We start from the raw sequence: 26545 nt of genomic DNA on the forward strand, positions 1-26545 counted from the left end.
AGCGCTGACAGCAGCACCGTGACATACAGCGCTGACAGCAGCTCCGTGACATACAGCGCTGACAGCAGCTCCGTGACATACAGCGCTGACAGCAGCTCCGTGACATACAGCGCTGACAGCAGCTCCGTGACATACAGCGCTGACAGCAGCTCCGTGACATACAGCGCTGACAGCAGCTCCGTGACATACAGCGCTGACAGCAGCTCCGTGACATACAGCGCTGACAGCAGCTCCGTGACATACAGCGCTGACAGCAGCTCCGTGACATACAGCGCTGACAGCAGCTCCGTGACATACAGCGCTGACAGCAGCTCCGTGACATACAGCGCTGACAGCAGCTCCGTGACATACAGCGCTGACAGCAGCACCGTAAGCAGCCCCAGGAGGAAGTCAGCACAGCACAGGGATGGTGTGATCCCCTCATAATAAGAACCCCCAGGAGGAAGTCAGCACAGCACAGGGATGGTGGGAGCCCCTCATAATAAGAACACCCAGGAGGAAGTCAGCACAGCACAGGGATGGTGGGAACCCCTCATAATAAGCAGCCCCAGTAGAAATATGACACCGCTCAACCTCTTCAAAGAGGAGGGTAGGGGCATATAGTACGGTGTGCTTTTTTGGGTCAGGGAAGTGAGCCAAATGAATTAAGAAGGTCTGTGTGCTTGATTCCAAAAATTGTTTATAGACATATACATGGTCTACTGATCACATGTGTTGAATTCCTCCGAGATCCATGCCTCATTCATTTTTAGAAATGTGAGGTAGTTAACACTGTGGTGAGCTAGGCGAGTACGCTTATCGGTCACAATCCCCCCTGCTGCGCTGAACGTCCTTTCGGACAGGACACTGGATGAGGGGCAAGCCAACAGTTCGATTGCAAATTGGGCAAGCTCTGGCCAGAGGTCAAGCCTGCCCACCCAGTAGTCTAGGGGTTCATCACTCCTCAGAGCGTCCACATCGGCCGTTAACCCAATGTAGTCGGACACCTGACGGTCTAGGCGTTCCCTGATGCTGGATCCGGATGACACCTGTCGATGGGTCGGCTGAAAGAATGACCTCATATCCGAAGTCACCAACACATCTTCAAACCGGCCTCTTCTTGCAGGCGCTGTTGGATTGGTACCCGCAAATCCTTCTCTGGGAGTGGGAATTGCTCCTCTGCCAGCGCACGCAAAAGCAGAATGCAGCATTTCTCGAAGCAAGGCCTGGAAGTGCTGCATTCTGACAGCCCTCTGCGACGGCGGTAACATTTCCGCCATTTTGTGTTTGTACCGGGGGTCTAAGTACGTTGCCACCCAGTACTGGTCCTTGACCCTCATGCTTTTTATACGGGGGTCCCTATTAAAACACTGGAGCATGAAGGCCCCCATTTGCACTAAAGTGGAAGCGGTGTGGTGGCCTGGCTCCTGCTCATCATCCAGGATAATGTCGTCCTCTTCATTCTCCTCTCCCCATCCTCGCACAACAGGGATCCCAGAAAGGTTTAAAGCATGCTCTTCTTGCTCCTGCTCATCCGCCCCGGCACCATCCTCCTCTGACTCCTCATCAGACTCCTGTTGTTGACTTGTCTCAGATAGAGTAGCCCCCCCTGGGAATTCATCCAGCATTGCGACTTCCTCATCTTCCCGCTCCTGCTCCTCCACAGCCTGATCAATGACACGACGCAATGCACGCTCCAGAAAGAAGGCATAAGGTACCATGTCACTGATGGCGCCATGGCTGCGACTGACCAGTTTGGTGATCTCCTCAAATGGCCGCAGAAGTCTGCATGTGTCGCGCATGAGCAGCCACTGGCGCGGTGAAAAAAAACCCAGCTCCCCAGAACCGTTTCTTTCGCAGAGTTCATACAGGTAGACGTTAACTGCACGTTTCTGCTGGAGCAGCCTATCAAGCATATAGAAGGTTGAGTTCCATCGCGTCGGGCAATCGCAAATAAGACGTCTGACCGGCAGATGGTGTCGCCGCTGAATGTCAGCAAGGCGAGCCATGGCCGTGTAAGATCTTCTGAAATGGGCCGAGATTTTCCTTGCCTGCCGCAAGATGTCCTGGACCCCAGGGTATTTGACAAGGAATCGCTGCACGACCAAGTTTAAGACGTGTGCCATGCACGGCACGTGCGTGATTTTGCCCTGTTTCAATGCGCTAAGCAGATTGGCACCGTTGTCACACACCACTTTACCAACTGTCAAATTGAGCGGTGTTAGCCACTCATCTGCCTGTGAACGCAAAGCTGAAAGGAGTGCCGGGCCAGTGTGGCTCTTTGCTTCCAGGCACAACAGACGCAGCACGGCATGGCAACGTCTCACCTGGCATGTGGAATAGGTTCTGGGGAGCTTGGGCGGTGCAGTGGAAGAGACGCTAGCAGCGGAAAAGGAGGAGGCAGCTGAGGAGGAGAGGGAGGAGGATGGAGTAGGAGGAGGAGAAGAAGAGTCAGGCCTGCATGCAATCCGTGGCGGTAAAACCAAATCTACACGGGTGCCACGGGTTACATGCTTGACGGCCGTCAGAAGGTTCACCCAGTGGGCAGTAAAACTGATATACCTTCCCTGCCCGTGTTTGCTAGACCACGTGTCTGTGGTCAGATGTATCTTGGCACCGACACTGTGTGCCAGAGATACATTCACTTGCCGCTGAACATGGCCATATAGCTCTGGGATGCCCTTCTCTGAGAAATACTTCCTTCCTGGGACCTTCCATTGTGGTGTTCCAATGGCCACAAATTTGCGAAAGGCCTCCGAGTCCACCAGTTTATATGGCAGTAGTTGGCGGGCTATGAGTTCTGACAAGCCAGCCGCCAACCGTTGGGCAAGAGGGTTATCCGGCGTCATCATTTTTTTACGCTCAAACATTAGGCCCACGGAAGCCTGCCTTTTTGCAGAAAAATGTGAGCTTGGCGTGATGGAAGGTGGAGTGGAGGACAATTGTGAGGAGAGAGGAGAAGGAGAAGTAGAAGACGAGGCTGGACGGTGAGAGCCTGCAGTGTGGCTTTGTGTGTTCCGTTGCTCCCACTGGGCTCGGTGATGGCTGCTCATGTGCCTTCTTAAGGCGGTCGTCCCTAGGTGAGTATTGGGCTTACCGCGACTAACGCGTTGACTGCAAAGATTGCAGATGGCAACGCTATTGTCAGCAGCGGACACGTTAAAAAAAGCCCACACTGCGGAGCCATGTGCCGGTGTCCTGGGAGCGCCAGATGTGACCGTACATGGTCGATGACTCGCTCCTGATACATTTGCAGTCTGCTTTGTCCCTGCTGTGCAATGTAAGTCATTGCTGCTTCTCCTCCCTATCTGCTGGTCCATATCTCCCTCTGAACTCCCCTCCTCTTCCTCTCTTGTGGGCACCCACGTGACATCACTAGACACGTCATCATCAACGTCACCTTCCCCACCGCTATAAGTAGAGTAGGCAGCAACACCGGGGACCAACCTCCTCCTTGGGCTGATCTGGGTACTGGCGTCAGACTGCTGAGTAGCGCTTGTTGCTACCTCCTCTTCCTGATCCAATACCAAGAGTGGCTGCGCATCAGAAATGTCCTCTTGATATGGATCGGAAAATAATTCCAGTGACTCAAGCGGAAGGTATGTGGTGGTGGTGGTGGTGGTCGTGTTGTTGGTGGTAGTGTCTTTGGGGGTGCACATAGCAGAGAGTGAAGAAGAGGGTGCAGATCGAGAGGATGAGGAGGGTGCAGAAGAGTAAGGCTGAGCGAGCCACTCAACCAAGTCTGGTGCATCCTTTAAAGTAATTGAACGCACCTTCTGCAACTTCCCACTTTGGCTCAAGCCTGTTGCTCCTGCCCTACCCCTACCACCCCTGCGGAAGGGCCTGCCTCTTCCTCTGCATGTCATTTTTTAAATGACCCTGTGACAAAACTCTTAGTCCCTATACCGCTGAAGGACTGCTGCAGTATAGGTGAGCGGTCAGCAGTGGTGCACGTCAACCCTATCTATTGTGGACCTATAGCGGTCCTTACAGAACAGCAGACTGTACCGCACTCAAGCCTATGTACCGTAGCACCCTATACCAAGTTACCAGTCCTTATAAGAACTTTTGTGGACCAAGCAGGTTGTGTATTAGTGTTTAGCAGACTGTACGTCAGTCCCTATACCGCTGAAGGACTGCTGCAGTATAGGGCAGCGGTCAGCAGTGGTGCACGTCAACCCTATCTATTGTGGACCGATAGCGGTCCTTACAGAACAGCAGACTGTACCGCACTCAAGCCTATGTACCGTAGCACCCTATACCAAGTTACCAGTCCTTATAAGAACTTTTGTGGACCAAGCAGGTTGTGTATTAGTGTTTAGCAGACTGTACGTCAGTCCCTATACCGCTGAAGGACTGCTGCAGTATAGGGCAGCGGTCAGCAGTGGTGCACGTCAACCCTATCTATTGTGGACCGATAGCGGTCCTTACAGAACAGCAGACTGTACCGCACTCAAGCCTATGTACCGTAGCACCCTATACCAAGTTACCAGTCCTTATAAGAACTTTTGTGGAACAAGCAGGTTGTGTGTTAGTGATTAGCAGACTGTACGTCAGTCCCTATACCAATGAAGGACTGCTGCAGTATAGGGCAGCGGTCAGCAGTAGTGCACGGCAACCCTATGTATTGTGGACCGATAGCGGTCCTTACAGAACAGCAGACTGTACCGCACTCAAGCCTATGTACCGTAGCACCCTATACCAAGTTACCAGTCCTTATAAGAACTTTTGTGGACCAAGCAGGTTGTGTATTAGTGTTTAGCAGACTGTACGTCAGTCCCTATACCGCTGAAGGACTGCTGCAGTATAGGGCAGCGGTCAGCAGTGGTGCACGTCAACCCTATGTATTGTGGACCGATAGCGGTCCTTACAGAACAGCAGACTGTAACGCACTCAGGCCTATGTACCGTAGCACCCTATACCAAGTTACCAGTCCTTATAAGAACTTTTGTGGACCAAGCAGGTTGTGTGTTAGTGATTAGCAGACTGTACGTCAGTCCCTATACCAATGAAGGACTGCTGCAGTATAGGGCAGCGGTCAGCAGTAGTGCACGGCAACCCTATGTATTGTGGACCGATAGCGGTCCTTACAGAACAGCAGACTGTAACGCACTCAGGCCTATGTACCGTAGCACCCTATACCAAGTTACCAGTCCTTATAAAAACTTTTGTGGACCAAGCAGGTTGTGTGTTAGTGTTTAGCAGACTGTGCGTCAGTCCCTATACCGCTGAAGGACTGCTGCAGTATAGGGCAGCGGTCAGCAGTGGTGCACGTCAACCCTATCTATTGTGGACCGATAGCGGTCCTTACAGAACAGCAGACTGTACCGCACTCAAGCCTATGTACCGTAGCACCCTATACCAAGTTACCAGTCCTTATAAGAACTTTTGTGGACCAAGCAGGTTGTGTATTAGTGTTTAGCAGACTGTACGTCAGTCCCTATACCGCTGAAGGACTGCTGCAGTATAGGGCAGCGGTCAGCAGTGGTGCACGTCAACCCTATGTATTGTGGACCGATAGCGGTCCTTACAGAACAGCAGACTGTAACGCACTCAGGCCTATGTACCGTAGCACCCTATACCAAGTTACCAGTCCTTATAAGAACTTTTGTGGACCAAGCAGGTTGTGTGTTAGTGATTAGCAGACTGTACGTCAGTCCCTATACCAATGAAGGACTGCTGCAGTATAGGGCAGCGGTCAGCAGTAGTGCACGGCAACCCTATGTATTGTGGACCGATAGCGGTCCTTACAGAACAGCAGACTGTACTGCACTCAGGCCTATGTACCGTAGCACCCTATACCAAGTTACCAGTCCTTATAAAAACTTTTGTGGACCAAGCAGGTTGTGTGTTAGTGTTTAGCAGACTGTGCGTCAGTCCCTATACCGCTGAAGGACTGCTGCAGTATAGGGCAGCGGTCAGCAGTAGTGCACGGCAACCCTATGTATTGTGGACCGATAGCGGTCCTTACAGAACAGCAGACTGTAACGCACTCAGGCCTATGTACCGTAGCACCCTATACCAAGTTACCAGTCCTTATAAGAACTTTTGTGGACCAAGCAGGTTGTGTGTTAGTGATTAGCAGACTGTACGTCAGTCCCTATACCAATGAAGGACTGCTGCAGTATAGGGCAGCGGTCAGCAGTAGTGCACGGCAACCCTATGTATTGTGGACCGATAGCGGTCCTTACAGAACAGCAGACTGTACCGCACCCAAGCCTATGTACCGTAGCACCCTAGACAGACCAAGTTACCAGTCCTGATAAAGAGCTTTGTGGAACAAGTGAGTTGTGAATGATTAGCAGACTGCAGCAGAAGGGCAGCAGTCAAGTATAATATTCTTTCTATATTTGGAAGAAAGAATATTATACGTGTACAAGCCTATTACCGTACCACTGATACCAGTCCTGAAAAGAACCTTTGTGGAACTAATAGTAACAGCAAGTCTTTAAAATTATCCTCACTGCCTGACACACTGCTTCCTGCCTGTCCCTATACAAATTGGCAAAAAAGAGTAGGCTGGAACGATTAGCTGGAACAGCTCTTTTGTGGACCTGATAGTAACAGCTAATGATGATGATGATGATGATGATGAAGAAAGACTAATCTGGCTGAGCTGTCCCTAAAATAGCAGCATACAGCGCTCTGTCCCTTTATCTAAACTGACAAAAGAAACTCAGGCTGCTGACCTAACACCTATACCAGTCCTGAAAAGAACTTTTGTGTACCAAATAGCTAGCGTTTTCTCTGTCCCTACTCCACACAGGATCCTTTCCCTACAGTGACAGAAGAAAGAATGTAAAATGGCCACCGGATCGGGTGTATTTATAGGTTAGGGGGAATGTCCAAGTGTCCATGAGCTGTCATGTCTCAATTGGTTGTCCTGTAACACATGATAAACGTGTCACGAAAGGTTAAAGTTCTTGTATACATTAAACACGTAAGTCCGCCGGGGCGAACGACGGAAAAAGGCGTTCGAACCCGCGGACGGCGAAAGTCGGAAATTCGCCGCGAAACGACCGCCGGGCGAACCGTTCGGCCATCACTACTCAGTAACTCTATTTTATTTTTTATTTTTTTTACATGTTGGTGTTATATCTTTCACTTGGATGTTAGAAGTTGCACTGAGTAAATGCAGCGGAATAAAACAAAAACTGTGTCTGTCTTAATTTCGGGCTGCAAAGCAACAAAATGTGATTATTTTAAAGGGGATGATTCTTTTTCTATAACCTCTGTAAATCCTTTAAACCTGTACTGTACACTCGGATAAACAGAGCATACGAGTATATCGGATCAATGTTCAGTTGGATCACGTTCACTGGATAAACCAAAGCTTAGACAAAGAATTCACAGCAAACTAATATCATTTTATATACATTTAGAATGTTGTTATTTTGTTTGTTTGTTTTTTATTTTTTTTTTCATTTTATTTCCTCTTGTAAACAGATAATAGACCCTTTCTCACCACTTTACAGAATAAAGCCATAAATATCGTCAGATGAGGCTCCCCGACAAAAACGCCTGACATTTACTTTCATTATTCCCTTCCCCCGAACATCTCGCAAACTCAACGCAGCGGTAAACAATGTCAGCGCTGACACTTTAACAATACAGCTGACCTTTATTAACATCATTTATCTCACAATAAGTCCAATAATATCACAATTAAAAAGGTTAAAAAAAAAAAAAAGGCAGTGGTCATATTTAATAAGAAACTACAGAAAAATAATAAATTACGACCATTTTTAAATCCCGCCGTCTTAAAGTTGACCTACCATGCCTACTAGAAGGCTAGAAGGGTCGCTTTTTAAAAAAAAAAAAATTATTTTTTTGTGCCAGGCCACCCCAACATAAACATGGCGCTGGGTACAGATTTCCATCAAATTTTCATTGGACGCACTAGCTCCGGTTCGGGCCACCAACAGACCGGGCGCCGGATGGGAGAAGAGGACAACTCCTAGGGTTGCCGCCTCAGCCCTTTAAAACCTGAACTCGTATTAACCACTTCAGCCCCGGAAGATTTTACCCCCTTTCCTGACCGGAGCACTTTTTGGCGATTGGGCGCTGCGTCGCTTTAACTGACAATTGCGCGGTCGTGCGACGTTACACCAAAACAAAATTGACTCCCTTTTTTTTCCCCCACAAATAGAGCTTTCTTTTGGTGGTATTTGATCACATCTGCGGTTTATATTTTTTGCGATATAAACAAAAAAAAAAGAGCAACAATTTTGAAAAGAAAAAAGCAATATTTTTTACTTTTTGCTATAATAAATATCCCCCCCAAAAATATATAAAAAAACATTTTTTTTCCTCAGTTTAGGCCGATACGTATTCTTCTACATATTTTTGGTAAAACAAAAAATCGCAATAAGCGTTTATTGATTGGTTTGCGCAAAAGTTATAGCATTACAAAATACAGTAGGGGATAGTTTTATGGCATTTTTATTAATAATTTTTTTTTTTTACTAGTAATGGTGGAGATCAGCGATTTTTATTGTGACTGCGACATTATGGTGGACACGTCGGACAGTTTTGACACATTTTTGGGGCCATTAGCATTAATACAGCAATCAGTGCAATTAAAAATGCACTGATTACTGTAAAAATGTCACTGGCAGTGAAGGGGTTAACCACTAAGCCGATACGTATTCTTCTACATAATTTTGGTAAAAAAAAAAAAAAATCACAATAAGTGTATATTGACTGGTTTGCGCAAAAGTTATAGCGTCTACAAAATAGGGGATAGATTCATGCCATTTTTGTTATTATTATTATTTTTTTATTAGTAATGGCGGCGATCTGCGATTTTTTTTATCGTGACTGCGACATTATGGCGGACACATCGGACAATTTTGACACTATTTTGGGACCATTGTCATTTATACAGCGATCAGTGCTATAAAAATGCTTACTGTGTAAATTACACTGGCAGGGAAGGGGTTAAACACTAGGGGGCGATCAAGGGATTAAGTGTGTCCTAGGTAGTGATTCTAACTGTGGGGGGAGATGGGCTTCCACTGACATGACAGCGATCACTGCTCCCGATGACAGGGAGCAGTAGATCCCTGTCATGTCGCTAGGCAGAACAGGGAAATGCCTTGTTTACATCTCTCCGTTCTGCCTCTCCGTGACACGATCACGACAGCGGCGGAAATCAAGTCCGTGGGATCCACAGGCACGGTCACGATGTACATGCCGGGCGCGTGCGCCCACTAGCCCCACAAATTAAAGGGGATGTACAGGTACGCCCATTTCCCCACCGCTGCCATTGTTCCGACGTATATCGGTGTGCGACGGTCGGCAAGTGGTTAATTACACAGGCTCTGTGGCTGATTAAGGTGGTAATTAAACTCACTTGGTGTCTTATCTGCATTAAATTAGCCTCAGAACCCGTGTAATTCATATGTGTTCGGATTTAAAGGGGTGAGGTGGCAACCCTAACAACACCAGAGCCAGCCGAAGTGGAGAGTTAGGCAAGTACAGCTTTTTTTATACCCCCCCCACCCCAGTGCAGGCAGGTGAACAGATGCGCTTTCAAAGTGTCCTTTCCTAGTAGCGGGTTACCTTTAGATCTTTTAGAAATTCCATCATTTAGGTGCAAGCAGAAGGCTCGGGTGCACCGTCCAGGGAAGGGGTTAACAGGGGATGAGTGGGCTCCAAGGGAGTGCTTGCCAACTGTAGGTGATGGTTTAACTGGAGGAAGAGCGAGATCTGTATTCCTGATTAGCAGGAACACAAGATCTCTCTCTCTCTCTTCCTCTCTGACAGAACGGCGGTTTGCCTTGTTTACATAGGCAGAACGCCATTCTGTCTCTCCAGTGAACGATCAGCAGGTCCCAGTGGCCGTCGGACCCACTGATTGGCTTCAGCTGTGTCCAATCACAGTACAGGCATACCCCACTTTTAAGTACACATTGGGGTTTGTTTACTAAAGCTGGAAAGTGCAAAATCAGGCTCACTTCTGCATAGAAACCAATGAGCTTCTAACCCCAACTTGTTCAATTAAGCTTTGGTAATAAAATTTGGAAGCTCATTGGTTTCTATGCAGAAGTGAGCCTGGTTTTGCACTTTCCAGCTTTAGTAAATAAACCCCATTGCGTACTTAAAAGTGGGGTATGCCTGTACTAACACTGACTGAAGCAACATGAAAGGAACAGGGATCATCTAGCTAGGACTAAACGAACTAGCGCTAATCAGGAGGTGAGTACAAAGGGAGATACCAAATGATACAAGTTGTAGTAGCTCAAAACTGCCATTAGATGTCAGCATACTACAGAGCAATAATAATCTGATGCAGTTCAATAAAGTACAGACAAATACATAGAAGTGGGGCAGCACCTAAACACCGGAAGCCACATGCATCGGAGCTAAAAGCGGAAAGCGGTGGCACTATGAAAGTTCCTGTGCTTACCTGATCATTGGGGAACTGGCCATGCAGGTCATTGGTTGGGGTCATCTCCGGTGAGGTCTTGGCTGTGTCAGCTTCTTCTGGTTTGCTGGGTTCTGATTCAATGGCTTCATGTAACTTATTGATCGCTACAAAATCTACCGGCTTCCTGTCTGCCACCGAGATTGGTAGGATATCCGGTAACTGCGACATTTCCAGTAAGATTTCCTTCAGAGTCAGAGTCCTGTTATCTTCTGTCAAGGCAAAATAAACGATCGGTCAGTAGAAACTAAAAAAGCAATCAATTGTAAAGCAAATTGTTTTCATATGTTTTAAAAAAAAAACCTATGTAGAGGACCCCGAAAAGAGCCGCTGGTCAATTGAGTCCTATTTCCCCCTCCTAGAGCACACACAGCCAGGCACACAGCATTTCCAACATTCTCCCACTAGAGGTTTTATTTTGTGTTTTTATTGAAGAACTATTCATTTTTGCAGTATTGAGGTGTTTATGGGATTTTTAAGGTGCATATACTAGTAAATAGATCCAAAGAGATACATTTAAAAGAAAAACACTTTATTTTAACACTGGTAAAAATAAAAATAAATCAAAACTGTTTTACAGCAGGTACATGTAGTACAATACTTATGGATACAGCAATATTGATATAGTTCCTAACATGTTTCGTTCTCAACCTGGGCTTCCTCAGGGGATGCTGTCCACTTAGAAAAAAAAAGCCTTCCCAAGATCTGAGATAGATATATAAAACTGCAATCAGTAAAGATTTGGGGATTCTGCAGGTGGCCATAGGAGGCATTTAAAGCGGGAGTCGGCCGGGACTCCGCGTTTTTTTTTTTTTTAAAAGCCAGCAGCTACAAATACTGCAGCTGCTGACTTTTAAAATAGTGACACTTACCTGTCCAGCGCGCCCGCGATGTCGGCACCCGAAGCTGATCTGTAGATCGTTTCTCGGGTGCTGCCGCCGCCATCTTGGGTATGGGAATCAGGAAATGGAGCCTTTCGGCTTCATTTCCCGGTTCCCTACTGCGCATGCGCGAGCCGCGCTGCGCAATAAGGACGGTCCCCGCTGCCTCTGGGATCTGTGTGTTTTCCCAGCAGGCAGCGGGGCACTTGCGGAAAGGGGCGGGCACTTGCGGAAAGGGGCGTAATCTACGCCCCTTTCCGCAGAGAGCTATCCCGGAAGTGGGTGCATTTACCTGGATTATCCAGGTAACTGCACCCCCCTCCCCCCTGAAAGGTGCCAATTGTGGCGCCGGAGGGGGGGAGGATTCCGATGAGCAGAAGGTCCATTTTAGGGTGGACCTCCGCTTTAAGGACCAAAAAATATGGTTTGCAGAAACACGAGAACACCCAGGGACACCGAGATTCCAAAACAGGACACTGGCAGGACTTCAGCTCTACATATGAGTGTCCTGCTTTGGAAACTCTATGTCCTTGGGTGTTTCGTGTTTCTGCAAACCATATTTTTTGGTCCATAAATGCCTCCTTTGGTCATCTGTAGAATCTCAGAAACTTCATTGATTGCAGTTTTATATATCTATCTTAGATATCTTAGAAGTGGACAGCATCCCCTGAGGAAGCCCAGGTTGAGGTTGAAACATGTTGGGAGCCACATCAATATTTCTGTATCCATAAGGACTGTACTACATGTACCTGCTGTAAAACAGTTCACTTCTTTTTTTTTTGCTAATGTTAAAATAAAGTGTTTTCTTTTAAATGTATCTCTCTGGATCTATTTACTAGTATATGCACCTTAAAAATCCCATAAATACTTCTTTATCTCAGGGATGTGGTGCTAAATTTGGTGTTTTGTCCATTGCCAAGAATTTATCCCCCAATGAATTTTTGTAGGGATAGGAAGCACGGGATATTCTTGAACTGTAAAACTTGAACTTTGAGGATTAATTGCTTAACCCTTTCACGCTCAAGGGTAAAACATATCTAAATGCCTAAGCACAATTTTGCAACTTTAAGAAGTGTTAGTAAAACCGCACATATCACCACAACTACTTTGTGCATCCAGGTGGATTATACCACGTTTTTTTCAGGACAAAATGGAGGAAATGGTAATGGATTGCTCCTTTTTTTTATTATTATTATCAAAATAGTAAAAATGTTATTTAGCTGTATATTTCTTGTTACTACCATAACCTGCCACCAGAGAACAACCCAAAATAAATTCTCCTTGCAGCGATACCACACACATACACATGCACATACTGTATGTGTATGTTACTTGTTGTTTTTACCCGTAGTACAGCCCAGAAAGAATGGTAAGCATTTTGCATTTTTTTTATCCTACTGACACTGATACCAATTCATTTTTTTTTATTCTACCCAAAATATGCTGACCCATGGCCTTTGACCCCAACCTTAACCCTAACACAAACCCTGGCAACCTTGATCTTGTTTGACCCTAACACAAACCCTGGCAATCTTGATCTTGTTATCGTTTTCTTAATTTTTTTCTTAATTTTTTAATTTATTTTTTTATTCTTTATTTTTAATTTTAACATATTTATTTATTTTTTACACACTTTGTTTACAATTCCCCTACTGCAAGAAGAGGAAGATACAATGTATCTCTCCCTAAGAGGAAGGTGCCGGTGTTCTGTCCAAAAATGTCCGCCTATCGAATAGTGTTCCCGGTGTACTGCGCACCGGGCTCTTTTTATTCTAACTCTATGTCCACTTGGATGGTGGGGCTTGAATCTGGAATCCCGGCGCAGGCGCCGCTCATCTTCGGATATTTTCAGAATCTGCTTGTCCTGTGTACTGCGCATGCGCAGTACACAGCGGATACTATGCAACGGGGGACACTATTTGACATGACACCGGCTCACAGGGAATGATCACTGTGATAGCCGATCAGAGGCCATCACAGCGATCAGGTGACCCAGAACTGACAGTCCCGGGTCCCAATCATTAGTATGAGACCCCAGCACAAAGGGAGGTGCGCATATATGCGGCCACACGGAAAAAAAGAGCCCACTTCCCCATATGTGTGGGGTTGGCGCGAAGGGGGTTAACTTTTGGCTGACCTGCACAACTCCTGATGGTCTTGCACAACTTTGACTGCGGTCATTGAAGTACTTTTTGTCACACCGTATTTGCGCAGCGGTCTTACAAGCACACTTATTTTTGGAAAAAATGCACTTTTTTGAATTAAAAAATAAAGTTAGCCCATTTTTTTTTTTTATATATATACTGTGATAATATTCCGTCGAGTAAATGATACCCAACATGTCATGCTTCAAAATGGAATGGCGACAAACTTTTACCCTTAAAAATCTCCATAGGCGACGTTTAAAGTTTTTTACAGGTTGCATGTTTTGAGTTACAGAGGAGGTCTAGGGCTAGAATTATTGTTCTCGCTCTAGCAATCGCGGCGATACCTCACATGTGTGGTTTAAACACCGTTTTCATATGCGGGCTCTACTCAAGTATGCATTCGCTTCTGCGCGCCAGTTCGGCGGGACGGGGCGCATTTACATTTTTTTTTCCTTATTCCCCTTTATTTTTTATTTTTACACTGTTCTTTTAATTAAAAAAAAGTGTCACTTTTATTCCTATTACAAGGAATGTAAACATCCCTTGTAGAAGAAAAAAAAGAATGACAGGACCTCTTAGCCCTTGTACACACGGTCGGACATTCTGATGGACAATGTCCAATAGGACCGTGTTGTTGGATAATCCGACAGTGTGTGGGCTCCATCGGTATCCGACGGACCAAGTTTTCCAGCTGGGCTATAAAATTTTCCGACAACATGATCCAATCGGACTTTGTCCGATTGTGTGTAGAGAATTCCGATCGGACAAGGTGCCACGCATGCTCAGATCAAATTCCTAGACCAAAGCTATTGGCTACTAGCCTGAACGTAGTCCCGTCCTGACCAAATAATGTCATCACGTTACGTACAATCGGATTTTCCGACAACTTTGTCCGACTATGTGTATGCAACAGTTTCGGACAAAATCCGTCGGACAAAATCCAACGGATTTGGTTGTCGGAATGTCCGACCGTGTGTACAAGGGCTTAAATATAAGATCTGGATTCAAAAAGACCTCACATCTCATATTTACACTAAAATTTTATATATATATATATATATATATATATATATATATATATATATATATATATATATATATATATATATAAATATATAAAAATGTTGTCATTTGGAAAAAAATTAAAAAAATTGCCCTTTTTATGAGCTATGGGCGGAAGTGACGTTTTGATGTCACTTACATCCTGCAATGCCATGGAGATGGGTGGGCCATCTTCCCCTCCCTCATCTCCATACCCAGCCAGCAGAAGGACCCGATCGCCTCCACCGCTGCCGACGGCTCCTGTTAAGTGGCGGAGGGCACCGGAGCACGGCGGGAGTGGGGGGGGGAAGCACTCTCCCGCTGCCGATAAAAGTGATCTGGCGACAAAACCGCCGCAGAGACCACTATTATCAGAAACCGGATGAAGAAAAGGATACCGGGGTTATGGCAGCTAGTTGCTGACATAACAACGATATTCCTCTTCAAAGTTAGGATGTATATCGGTGTACGGCGGTCCGGAAGTGGTTAAAATAAACCTACCATTAAAATTATAGACCGATCATTTCTTTGTCAGTGGGCAAATGTACGAAATCAGCAGGGGATCACAAATACTTTTTTTTCCCTCACTGTACTTGCTGTACTCAGGTTGCTACATTCACTCACTCCACTGTATCTATGGAGGGGACCAACTCCAAAAATGTCTCTGTCTCTTCATCTTCATTAAATGGCTGATAAGGGGATTAATAGACTACAGAAGGAAGATAACACTGTCTGAACTTTCAGTGCATGAATATGCAAGGAGAATCCAATTCTGGCAAGATTAGCAGGACTTTTCTGTACTTGCTGAAAATTTTCTTAGCCTGAAAAAAAATGAAAACGAATGCAGAGCCACCACATGCAGAGACACCACAAGGACTGGTAAGCTGCAGTATATTAAAGGATAACTAAACCTAAGAACAAAAATTTATCATACTGTAGATTACTGGTCTTTAGATGTGGCGACTGCATTCGTTTTCAATTTTCCAGGATAGTAACATTTTCAACAAGTACAAAACATATCCGTCGCGCTTGACAGAAATACCAATGCCATTTTCACTTACTGTGAGCGTAACAGAAAGCAAAATAATCTTATCGCTTCAGAGATACAGTTGAGGAGTGAGTGTAGCCACTCAGGGACAGGAAGTGGGTTAGTCACAGGATGAACATGTAAAAATAAGGGGGAAAAAAAGCTACGAAATAAAGAAAACAAATGCAGGTACCACCTCTAATGCCGCGTACACACGATCGGAATTCTCGTTGTAAAAATCTCTGATGGTTTGCCCGTCGGTATTCCGACGGGATTCCGCTCAAATTGTCTTGCCTACACACGGTCTCACCAAATTCCGACCGCCAAGAACGCAATGACGTACAACACGTACGACGGGACTAGAAAAAGGAAGTTCAATACCCAGTAGCCAATAACTTCCATCTCGTAGTTGAATCTGAGCATGCGTGGGTTTTTGCACGTCGGAATTGCATACACACGATCGGAATTTCCGATAGAAAGTTTTGCCTTCGGGAAAATTGAGAACATGCTCTCAAATTCGGCCAGATAAATTCTGATGGAGCATACACACGGTCGCATTTTCCGATGGAAAGCTCTCATTGATCTTTTGCTGGCCGTAATTCTGATCGTGTGTACGCGGCATAAGAAGTGGTACGCTTTAATATCTAAAGTTTTTGGTTTAGACGAGCTTGACATTTTTTGAGACCTGTGCTGCTGTGCTTGGCAATGGCCAACAGATGGTGAATGTTCAAGGTTAACTGTTACAGCTACATAAACATGGGTCCCAGACTCCCCTACCTTACTGCTCTCCCACACCTAACACACAAAGTGCTGAAGCACACTCAGTGAAGGTTGAGGTGATCCTACCACACATGGAAGCTGCCTGGGCCATTGCATTGAGGCGATCCTACAGAGCCACACATGGAAGCTGCCTGGGCCATTGCATTGAGGTGATCCTACAGAGCCACACATGGAAGCTGCCTGGACCATTGCATTGAGGCGATCCTACAGAGCCACACATGGAAGCTGCCTGGGCCATTGCATTGAGGTGATCCTACCACACATGGAAGCTGCCTGGGCCATTGCATTGAGGTGATCCTACAGAGCCACACATGGAAGCTGCCTGGGCCATTGCATTGAGGTGATCCTACAGAGCCACACATGGAAACTGCCTGGGCCATTGCATTGAGTTGATCCTACCACACATGGAAGCTGCCTGGGCCATTGCATTGGGGTGATCCTACCACACATGGAAGCTGCCTGGGCCATTGCATTGAGGTGATCCTACCACACATGGAAGCTGCCTGGGCCATTGCATTGAGGTGATCCTACAGAGCCACACATGGAAGCTGCCTGGACCATTGCTGAGCACAAGGACACTTTACCATGTTTGCCCATCTCTAGCTCATGTGATATCATAGATCACACGAACCACATGAGGGAGCATCCAAAAATTTGATAGAGATACCTTAAACGCAACCCTGGAAAAAGATCCCATGGAATCACTTCCAAATGAAAATGTGTTCAAAACCAATTGTAGATATAAAATAATATTAAAAAAGTACAAATGAATACATAAAAGTCATATTTTTTTTACCTTCAAAAAAGTCCGGGCTTAGATCTTTTAGGCAAGGCCTCCTGGGCTCGTGTTTCTTGACTGGTTCAGTTCCATCCGGAGAACGAGATCCCGTTTTATGACCAGATATGCCAGTTGAGTCTGGAGATTTGGCCCCTGAGTCAGGCTCCAGTAGAGGCAGTTCCTCCAGGCTGGAGAGAAGAGGTCGGTCCTTGGAGCTGGCTCGGCATGGAGTGCTGTTGATGCTGATGACTGCTGACACTCGTAGAGGAACAGATACTGCAAACGGTTCTGAGATGTTCAAAGCTTTTCTTTGGTGTCTTGGAGAAGCTTCCAAAGGAAACAGGCTTCCAGGGAAGCCAGCTTTGGAGGAGCCATCGTTGGCACTGTAAAACATTCTCCTTCCTTTCGGAGAGTTCTGCTCATTCTCAGAATCGTCCCCGATTCTGAAAACTTTCATCTGCTCTGGTGGCTGCTTTGCCTGAGACATTTTGGTGGCTTTGTCTTGGTTAGAACCTCCTGTAGCCCCAGCTACTTCTTCACCATCCCACTCGCTGTCTTGCTTACTGATATCATAAGTGCTGCCAGTTCCAGTTGCTCGGGACTTGAGGTCAGGCATGAAGAACCTAGCAGTGCCCACAGGCCTTTTGAGTCGGTTACCTTTATCATCCTCACCTGTGAAAGGATGTATGAGGAGAGAAAAGTCACAAATTGGGCCTTTCGAAAAAGGTTTGGGATTTTCATGAAAGGACATTAAAAGTATTTATATAAAGTATACTATATAATGAACAGAAAGGGCTCCTTGTAAAATATGGATATGAAATAGGAAAGGATACCTGGGAGAGGAGTGGAGAGGACACGAGAGTAGAGAAGAGTAGAGAAGAACGGAGTAAGGAGTGGATCAGAACAGAGGGTAATGGTGAGAAAAAGAGAAGAGAATGGGGTAGATGGGAGATGAGAGCAGGAGAGAATGAAGAGGAGAAGGAGAAGAGAGGGGCTTGGAGTGGAGAGGAGAGAAGGCAGAGCGCTGAACTGAGGTGACGAGAAGGATGGAAGGAGAAGGACAAGCAAGAGTAGAAGGGGATGAAGGAAAGATGAGAGGTCTGGGGTTGGAAATGGAGTGGAGAAAAGATGGGAGTGAAGGGGAATGGAGTGAGCGCAGATAAGAGTGAAGGGAAATGGAGATAAGAAAATACAAGAGGGGTCAGAGTAGCATGGGTTGGGGTAGAATGAAGTGTATTGGGAAGTGGAGGAGAGTACGAAGAAGTTCTAAAAAGTTAAAAGCCAATATTGGAATACCAAAAATTTACAACAAATCTCTGTCATGGACTTCTTCTAAGATGGAAATGCCTTATATAGAAGCCCCTATTTCAAACCTAAAGTGAGAACGTTCTCTTCATATACTGTTCAAAGAATTCTGGGTTTCTTTACTGCAGGGACAGTTAAAAGCCAGTGTTTGCATTGCCTACACTTCCCACAATATTTTTTGGATTGAATGTTTGGGTTAGGGTTTCAGATGAAGCTCCAGTTTAAGAGGAAACATTGACTGTTAGGATTGGTTGTTAGGGTTTCGGATGAGGGTTATAATTAGGGTTGACTGTTAGGGTTAGGACTAAGTTACGTTTTAGGGTTAGAATTAGAGGAAAGGTTGACTGTTAGGGTTGAGTTTTAGCCCTTGTACACACGATTTTTTCCGACAAATTTTGTCCGAAACTGGTGTTGCATACACACGGTCGGACAAAGTTGTCAGAAAATCCAATCGTTCGGAACGTGAGGACGTGAGGACGTTCTTTCGTTACGACGGGACTACGTTGCAGCTAGTAGCCAATAGCTTTGGTCTCGTAATTTGATCTGAGCATGCGTGGCACTTTATCCGATCGGAATTCTCTACAAACGATCATGTTGTCGGAAAATGTTATATCCAGCTCTCAAACTTTGCTGGTCGGACATTTCCGATGGAAAAAGTCAGATGGAGATCACACCCCCAAATCGGATAGGGCTACCAGACAATGGGAGAGAGACCTATCTATCAATCTTTCTGCAGTTGAATGGGGGAAGGTATGCTCCAACATACATAAGGGGTCAATTAACGTCACAACACAGGAAAATGGCTATAAAATATTTTCCAGGTGGTATAAAACTCCACTAAAATTGCACAGAATTGACCCAGCAATCCCACCCAATTGCTGGCGTTGCAATGATCAGAATGGGTCCCTCCTTCACATATGGTGGGAATGCCCCGCAATAGTCAATTTTTGGTCTAAACCCAAATAACATCTCTTCAACTGGACTTCACGCCAGCCCAAGCATTGTTGCACCATTCTTCCCTACCTATGAAAACATATCATAAGTCTCTAGCCTCACATTTGCTGAATGCGGCTAAATTGTGTATCCCAGTTCTCTGGAGATCTTCCACACCTCCTACAATAGGAGACTGGATCAAAAGAATGAATAAAATATCCATAATGGAAGACCTTGTCCACCAAGCCCATGACTCAGCCGAAATTTACAGGAAAGTATAGGCCGGCTGGAGACATTTCCAAACAACACCTGAGTACTCCCAGTCCCTCAGATAGAGACATGGACAACAGTTATTCTTCTACTTCTTATTCAGTTTGTACTGTCACCCAAGACAGAGTAGGCCCGTTTTCCTTATGGATTAAACTGGACATGACAAGGTATCTTGCTACATGCACCCAAGCTATGAGTCTTACCGGCCGAGAGAATGTCCTATGGCTGGGCCGTGGATGCACACGCCCTATCACGTGCTCACGTTGTCACTATTATCAATGTGCTTTGGTTTACGCTTTTTATTCCACCCAGGATGTGTACATATTCTCTGACTCACGGCTTTCCTTACCCATTCTGTATGTCTTGAATTCCTATATGAATATCCTGTTTATTTCCCAATTAATTTAATTTATGCCCCCTTAATAATTTTAGAGTTATATATAGTCAATACATAATTTGCTATAGTTAATATTTCAAATTCAAGTATTATTTCACCAAATGATACCCATGTGTACTGTATTGTTCAGAATATCTGTGTAACTCAATATTTGATTATCTGTATATTGTTCTTTGGATTTAATAAACTTTTACTTGCAAAAAAAAGAAAAAGTCAGATGGAGCCCACACACGGTCGGATTATCTGACAACATGGTCCAATCTGACCTTTTCCGTCGGAATTTCCGACCGTGTGTACAGGGGCTTAGGCTGATGCCGCGTACATACGACCGGACTTTCCGGCATACTAGGTTCGATGGTCTTCCCGACGAACTTTCGGCGGAGTTCCGAAGGGCTTTCCGAACGAACGGACCTGGACTAAGTCCATTCGAAAGTCCGTTTGTTTTGAACATGATGACGTAAGACGGGACTAAAAAAGGAAGTTCAATAGCCAGTAGCCAATAGCTTCCCTTGCGTCGTATTTGGGCCGTCGGACCAGCATACAGCCAAACGGTTTTCCCGATAGGAATTGAGTCCATCGGACAGATTTGAAACATGTTCTATTTCTCTATTTTCTTTGTCAGACTTTTTTTTATAAAAAACGATTGGATTAGCCCACACACAATCAGATTGTCCAATGGACCGATTCTGTTGGACCTAGTCTGCTGGAAATTCCGGTCGTGTCTACGCAGCATTAGAATTATATTTTAGGTTGAGTTGGTTTATGTTTGTAGACACCTGATTATCACATATATATGATTTTGTAGGGCATCCCATTCCAAAACCATGGGCATTAGTATGGGGTTGGCCCCCTTTGCAGCTACAACAGCCCCAACTCTCCTAGGAAGTTCTTCCACAAGATTTTAGAGTGTGTCTTTAGAAATGTGTGTCCATACAGCCAAAATAATATTTGAGGCCAGGTATTGATGTCGGATGAGAAGACCTCGCTCAAAATTAGAGTTCCAATTTATTCAAAAGATGTTCAGTGGGTAGAGGTTAGGGCTCTGTAAAGGCCACTCAAGCTGCCCTACAACAAACTCATCAAACCATGTCTTTATGGATGGTGATCAGTAGGGTTGAGATCAGGGCTCTATGGAGGGCACTCATGCTCCTCTACACCAAACTCCTCAAGCTCCATCTTTATGGATGGTAATCAGTAGGGTTGAGGTCAGGGCTCTATGGAGGTCACTCAAGCTCCTCTACACAAAACTCATCAAACCATGTCTTTATAGATGGTGATCAGTCGGGTTGAGGTCAGGGCTCTATGGAGGTCACTCAAGCTCCTCTACACAAAACTCATCAAACCATGTCTTTATAGATGGTGATCAGTCGGGTTGAGGTCAGAGCTCAGTGCAGGAAACTCAACTTTGTCCACAACAAAATCAGGGTTGAGGTTAAGGCTCTGTGAAGGCTATTTAAAGGGGTTGTAAAGGTTTGTGTTTTTCACCTTAATGCATCCTATGCATTAAGGTGAAAAAACACCTGTCAGTGACTGGCCCCCCATGTCCCCCCCCCCCCCCCGTTTTACATACCTGACCCTGGGCCTCTGTGGACGCCGAATGCTGGACTCGGGAGCGCACCCGCAAGGTAACCTCCTCGGGGAAGCGCTTCTCTGAGGGGGTTATCAGATGTGGGAAGGAGCCGCGAGAGCCACTGAGGGACCCCAGAAGACCAGGTTCGGGGCCACTCTATGCAAAATGATCTGCGCAGTGGAGGTAAGTATGATATGTTATGGTTAAGCTCAGGGCTTGGTGCAGGAAACTCAAGTTTCTCAACAATAAGCTCAGGGTAGAGGTTAGGGCTCTATGAAGGCCACTCAAGCTCCTCCACACTAAGCTCATGAAACCATGTGATTATGGATGGTGTTTAATAGGGTTGAGGTCAGGGCTCTGTGAAGGCTATTCAAGCTCCCCCACAACAAACTCATTGTTCTGCCCATATTTTTCATAGTAATATGTGCTGTGTGACTAGTGTTATACAACAGTTCAATAACGCGAAGCAGAACACTCATCAAAAAATGTTTTTATAGATGGCGATCAGTAAGGTTGAAGTCAGGACTCTATGCAGGTCACTCAAGCTCCTTTACACCAAACTCATCAAACCATCTCCTTATGGATGGCGATCAGTAGGGTTGAGATCGTGTCTCTATGGAGGCCATTCAAGCTCCTCTACACCAAGCTCATTAAACCATGTCTATATGGATACTGGTAGGGTTGAGGTCAGGGATTGGTGCAGAAAACTCAAGTTCCTCCACAACAAACTCATGTCTTTATGGAGCTGTCTTTGTACAGAGGGGGACATTCATGGGGGAACAAAAAAGGGTCTAACCTGAACTGTTACCACAAGACTGGAAACCCACAATGTCTTTGCACGCCGTAGCTGGTACTCTTCATTAGAAATACTTGAACTCATTCATTCGGAGGAGTGTCTACATACTCTTGGTCATATAGTGTAGATAACATGATTAGCGTTCCAAAAATACTTATCTACTGTATTTATTGGCGTATACCACTCACTTTTTCACCAAAATCAGGTGAAAATAGCGTGTGCGTGTTATGCGCCAATACTTCAATTTTAGCTGCCTTGGAGGGGAGAGGGAGGGAGACAGCATGAGCGCCGTCAGATTATATACAGCTATAATATCCTCTTTACTTGGCAGCCTGTGTAATAGGAAGGCCCGTCTCCTGAGCCGCCATTGGACCACTGTTCTGTCTATCATAGGACATTCTCACTGTATGTAATCTGTCGGTGCTCGTCCCCCCCCCCCGTCCCCTCTAGGCTGCAGATGGGGCATCGATCAGGCTGCACTGATAGCAATGTTGAGGCTGCTGCATTGAAGGCAATGGGGAGGCTGCTGCATTTATGGCAATGGTGAGGCTGCATTGATGTGGACTGATGAGTCAGCATTGATGGAAATGGTGAGGCTGCATTGATGTGGACTGATGAGGCTGCATTGATCACAATGGTGAGGCTGCATTGATGCGGACTGATGAGGCTGCATTGATGGCAATGGTGAGGCTGCATTGATGTGGACTGATGAGGCTGCATTGATGGCAATGGTGAGGCTGCACTGATGTGGACTGATGAGGCTGCATTAATGGAACTTGTGAGGCTGTAGATGGGCATTGATCAGGATGCACTGATGGCAATAGTGAGGCTGCAGATGAGCATTGTTCAGGATGCATTGATGGCAATGGTGAGGCTGCAGATGGGCATTGATCAGGATGCATTGATGGCAATGGTGAGGCTTCAGAGAGGCACTGACTCTTATTTTGCTTCAAAGTTCCTTATTTAAAATGTAATTTTTTTTCCTGAAACTTCCCTCTTAAAATGAATGTGTGTGTGTTATACGCCTGTGCGTGTTATACGTCAATAAATACGGTATATAGTGTACAAGCAGTATAAATTTTTTTTTTTTTTTAAATCACAAAAAAGGATTTTAAATGCATTTTTTGGCCTGGAGTTTCGCTTTATAAAACCATTTTTGCTATGAATGTTTTCTACATCTTATGATTATTTGATGCATTTTGTTCGGCATTTGGGTGTTGGACTGTATATTCTCTATGTGTAATATAAATTATTAATTGTCCTATGAAACCAACATTGAGATGACATTTCCATTATACTTCATTTCTAGGCAAAAAAAGCCCACGGTGATATATAGCCATCAGATCAATCACTGCCCGCAGCAGCTTTAGACATATGGATTATAAAGCTGCCATACGATATCCTGTACATCAACCCTGCTGACGGGGCGACCGCATTACCCGGACATATAACTCATCCCCTCTGTCACTAGATTTTCTTGTTAGAGTTGTGTGCTATGCAGTGCTTTCTGAAGTCTTAAAGTAGTTCAGGCTCGCTCTATTACCAACATTTTCTAGAGGCAAATATGGGGCTGGCCTCCTTCTAAAAATGCTAGCCGCCTGGCTGCCTTTGGCTTCAGTACTTTCTGAATCAATGACCAAGTATGCAGCCAGTGAAGTCAAAACTTCTGACCTCCTTGCTTTCTCAACATGATGAACCTAAAGAGGAATTCCAGGTGCAGATATTTTTTATATACAATCCCCCCCCCCCCCCCTGCCAAATGATTTGGACCAGTGCACAAAGCAAGGTCCATAAAGACATGGATGAGCGAATTTGGGATGGAGGAACTTGACTGGCCTGCACAGAGCCCTGACCTCAAACTGATAGAACACCTTTGGGATGAATTAGAGCAGAGACTGCAAAGCCTTCTCATTCAACATCAGTGCCTGACCTCACAAATGCGCTTCTGGGAGAATGGTCAAACATTCCCATAGACAGACTCCTAAACCTTGTGGATGGCCTTCCCAGAAGAGTTGAAGCTGTTATAGCTGCAAAGGGCGGGCCAACTCAATATTGAACCCTATGGACTAAGACTGGGATGCCATTAAAGTTCATGTGCGTGTAAAGGAAGATGTCCCAATACTTTTGACAGTATAGTGTATGTTGACATTGTGATCATGTGATTACGGGTGCCAGGATTAGCAATCCGCAACGGGGAGGGATGGGGGGTGTGCATGCAAAATGACATACATGTACCTGATTTTGCTTGTACATGCCACCCCGCCACAGTATATGTACTGTGGCAGGTTGGCAAGTGGATACTGCATTAGGGCCACTAGATGGAGCTACTGATCATAGGAAATCACAAAGTACGGTCAAAATTTGTGATGACAAGGTGAATTCTTGTAGCAATCGTCCAGCAATTTTTTTATTTTTATAAAATAGTTCCCTAAATGACAAATGCTGCTCTGCGTAAATCCACAGCGCTATATAAGTACCTGAAATAAATAAATACAATTATGTAGAGAGTACAATACTAGTAAACTTGCAAAAAATGCATCTGAATTTAAAGTGAATATACAATGTTAAAGTAGAACTTTTTTTTTAGTTTGCATACAGTAGGCAAGGGTAATAACCCGTATCAGTTTTTTTTGCCATCATATGCAGAGTGTGAATTTTCTAGGTTTGTAGAATAATTTTATATTCACGACTGAGAAGTATACTGACCTTCTACGGGGAGAGAGCACAGGGAATCCATACTCTTAGCAGGTCGGATCGTAGCTTTCTCTGCAAAGATATATATTTAGAGTTATGAGGAGAAAACAATACCCATGCTCAGCTGCATTTTACGGCTAGGAGTCGGTGCCCTGGCTGCAGTGACTCCACACTCCAATAGAAGGACTAGTAGTAAATATGCCAACATGTATGACTAACGCTAAACATATAGTAGTAGAATCAAGCTGGGTAATCGGTATCATTCATAAAATGCAAATCTTTATTGGCAACATGTAGAAATGCAACTGTAATTTCTGTAAAGTCACAGAAATACATCTGTCACGGACTAACGCGTTTCGGCATTGTTGAAACGCGTTAGTTCGTGACAGATTTATTTCTACATGTGGCCAATAAAGATTTTAATTTTATGGATGAAACTGTGTAGCCGGCTTGTTTTACTACTATATATATATATATATATATATAGTAAATATATAGTAGTAAAACAAGCCGGCTACACAGTTTCATCCATAAAATGAAAATCACACTATATATATATTGTAATATTTGGGGGTTATTTTAGCTTAAAGGTAGAGCTTACCAGTGAGCTGGATCCACACCAGATGTCGTTTAAGGGCTCGTAGGCCCACTTTTATTAAAGAAAGAAAAGTCCAGAAACAAAATAGTTGCCCACACAGGGGTTTCAGCTTTCCACAGCAATAATGTACGTAGAACCAAAAATACCAAGCCACCTGGCTCTCTTTAGCAGCACCGCTGCTCAGACTTCTGCTGCAGCCCTCTTGGCTCTTTAACAGAGTTCCCGTACACCCAGTACCTCAGCACTCTTTAACAGCTTCTCTTTCAGCCCACAAGCTTGGACCCTCTGTCTGCTCTGACAGACCGACCTGTGCAGACCTGCACACTTCTCCCTTACACGCCTGGACTCCTCGGGAGGGTGGAGCCCAGAACCATGGTGTTGGCTTTGTTTTAAGCCCAAGACCCACCTGTGCAATCATCCAGCCAGACTGCTGGCTGTTCCCAAAACCCGGTCCCAGGATTGGAGATTCCGAACTACCACATATCCCCCCCCTTTTTTTTCGACCCCGAGGGCGGAACACCCAAGTTACTTTTGGCACCTCTGTGCCAGATACCATTTACAGAAGTACCCTCCTGACCAACCTCGCTTCTCCTAACGGGGAACTCCACCCAATGCCTCCTTTGGTGTCTCCCTCTAAGCCTTACTGTCACTCTGCTATGAGCTTTGATGCGACCTTCCCAACTTTTCTTCCGAGTGAATTTCCATAAGCACTTCCTCTCCTGAAATCTTAATGGGTTCCCGTTGGTCTTCCTACCAACCCTTCTGCCTCCACGCTTCAGGTTCCCAGGTTTCCCCAAAACTTTCTCAGCAACATTATCTCCAGCCGTATTCCACAACCTAGGGCAAGAAAACATGCCATGCCCCAGCTGGCCACATTCCAGGCATGGTACTGGACGATTTTTTCCCAAAGCGATTCTCTC

General features: G+C 45.3%; 1 protein-coding gene across 1 annotated transcript in view; it reads right to left on the minus strand.

Moving 5' to 3' along the window:
• The window catches only part of ARHGAP31 (Rho GTPase activating protein 31), a 324984-nt gene that overhangs the window by 7698 nt on the left and 290741 nt on the right, over positions 1-26545 (minus strand). The window contains exons 9-11 of the mRNA XM_077479714.1: positions 25040-25099; positions 17081-17734; positions 10391-10620 (exon numbers count right to left, since the gene is read on the minus strand). Coding sequence (XP_077335840.1) covers positions 10391-10620; positions 17081-17734; positions 25040-25099 — 944 coding nt within the window. The remainder of the gene's footprint in view (positions 1-10390; positions 10621-17080; positions 17735-25039; positions 25100-26545) is intronic.

Source organism: Lithobates pipiens, unplaced genomic scaffold, assembly GCF_037356315.1.
Source record: "Lithobates pipiens isolate NorthernLeopardFrog02 unplaced genomic scaffold, aLitPip1_a1.2 Scaffold_16, whole genome shotgun sequence".
NCBI classification, from domain to species: Eukaryota; Metazoa; Chordata; class Amphibia; order Anura; family Ranidae; genus Lithobates; species Lithobates pipiens.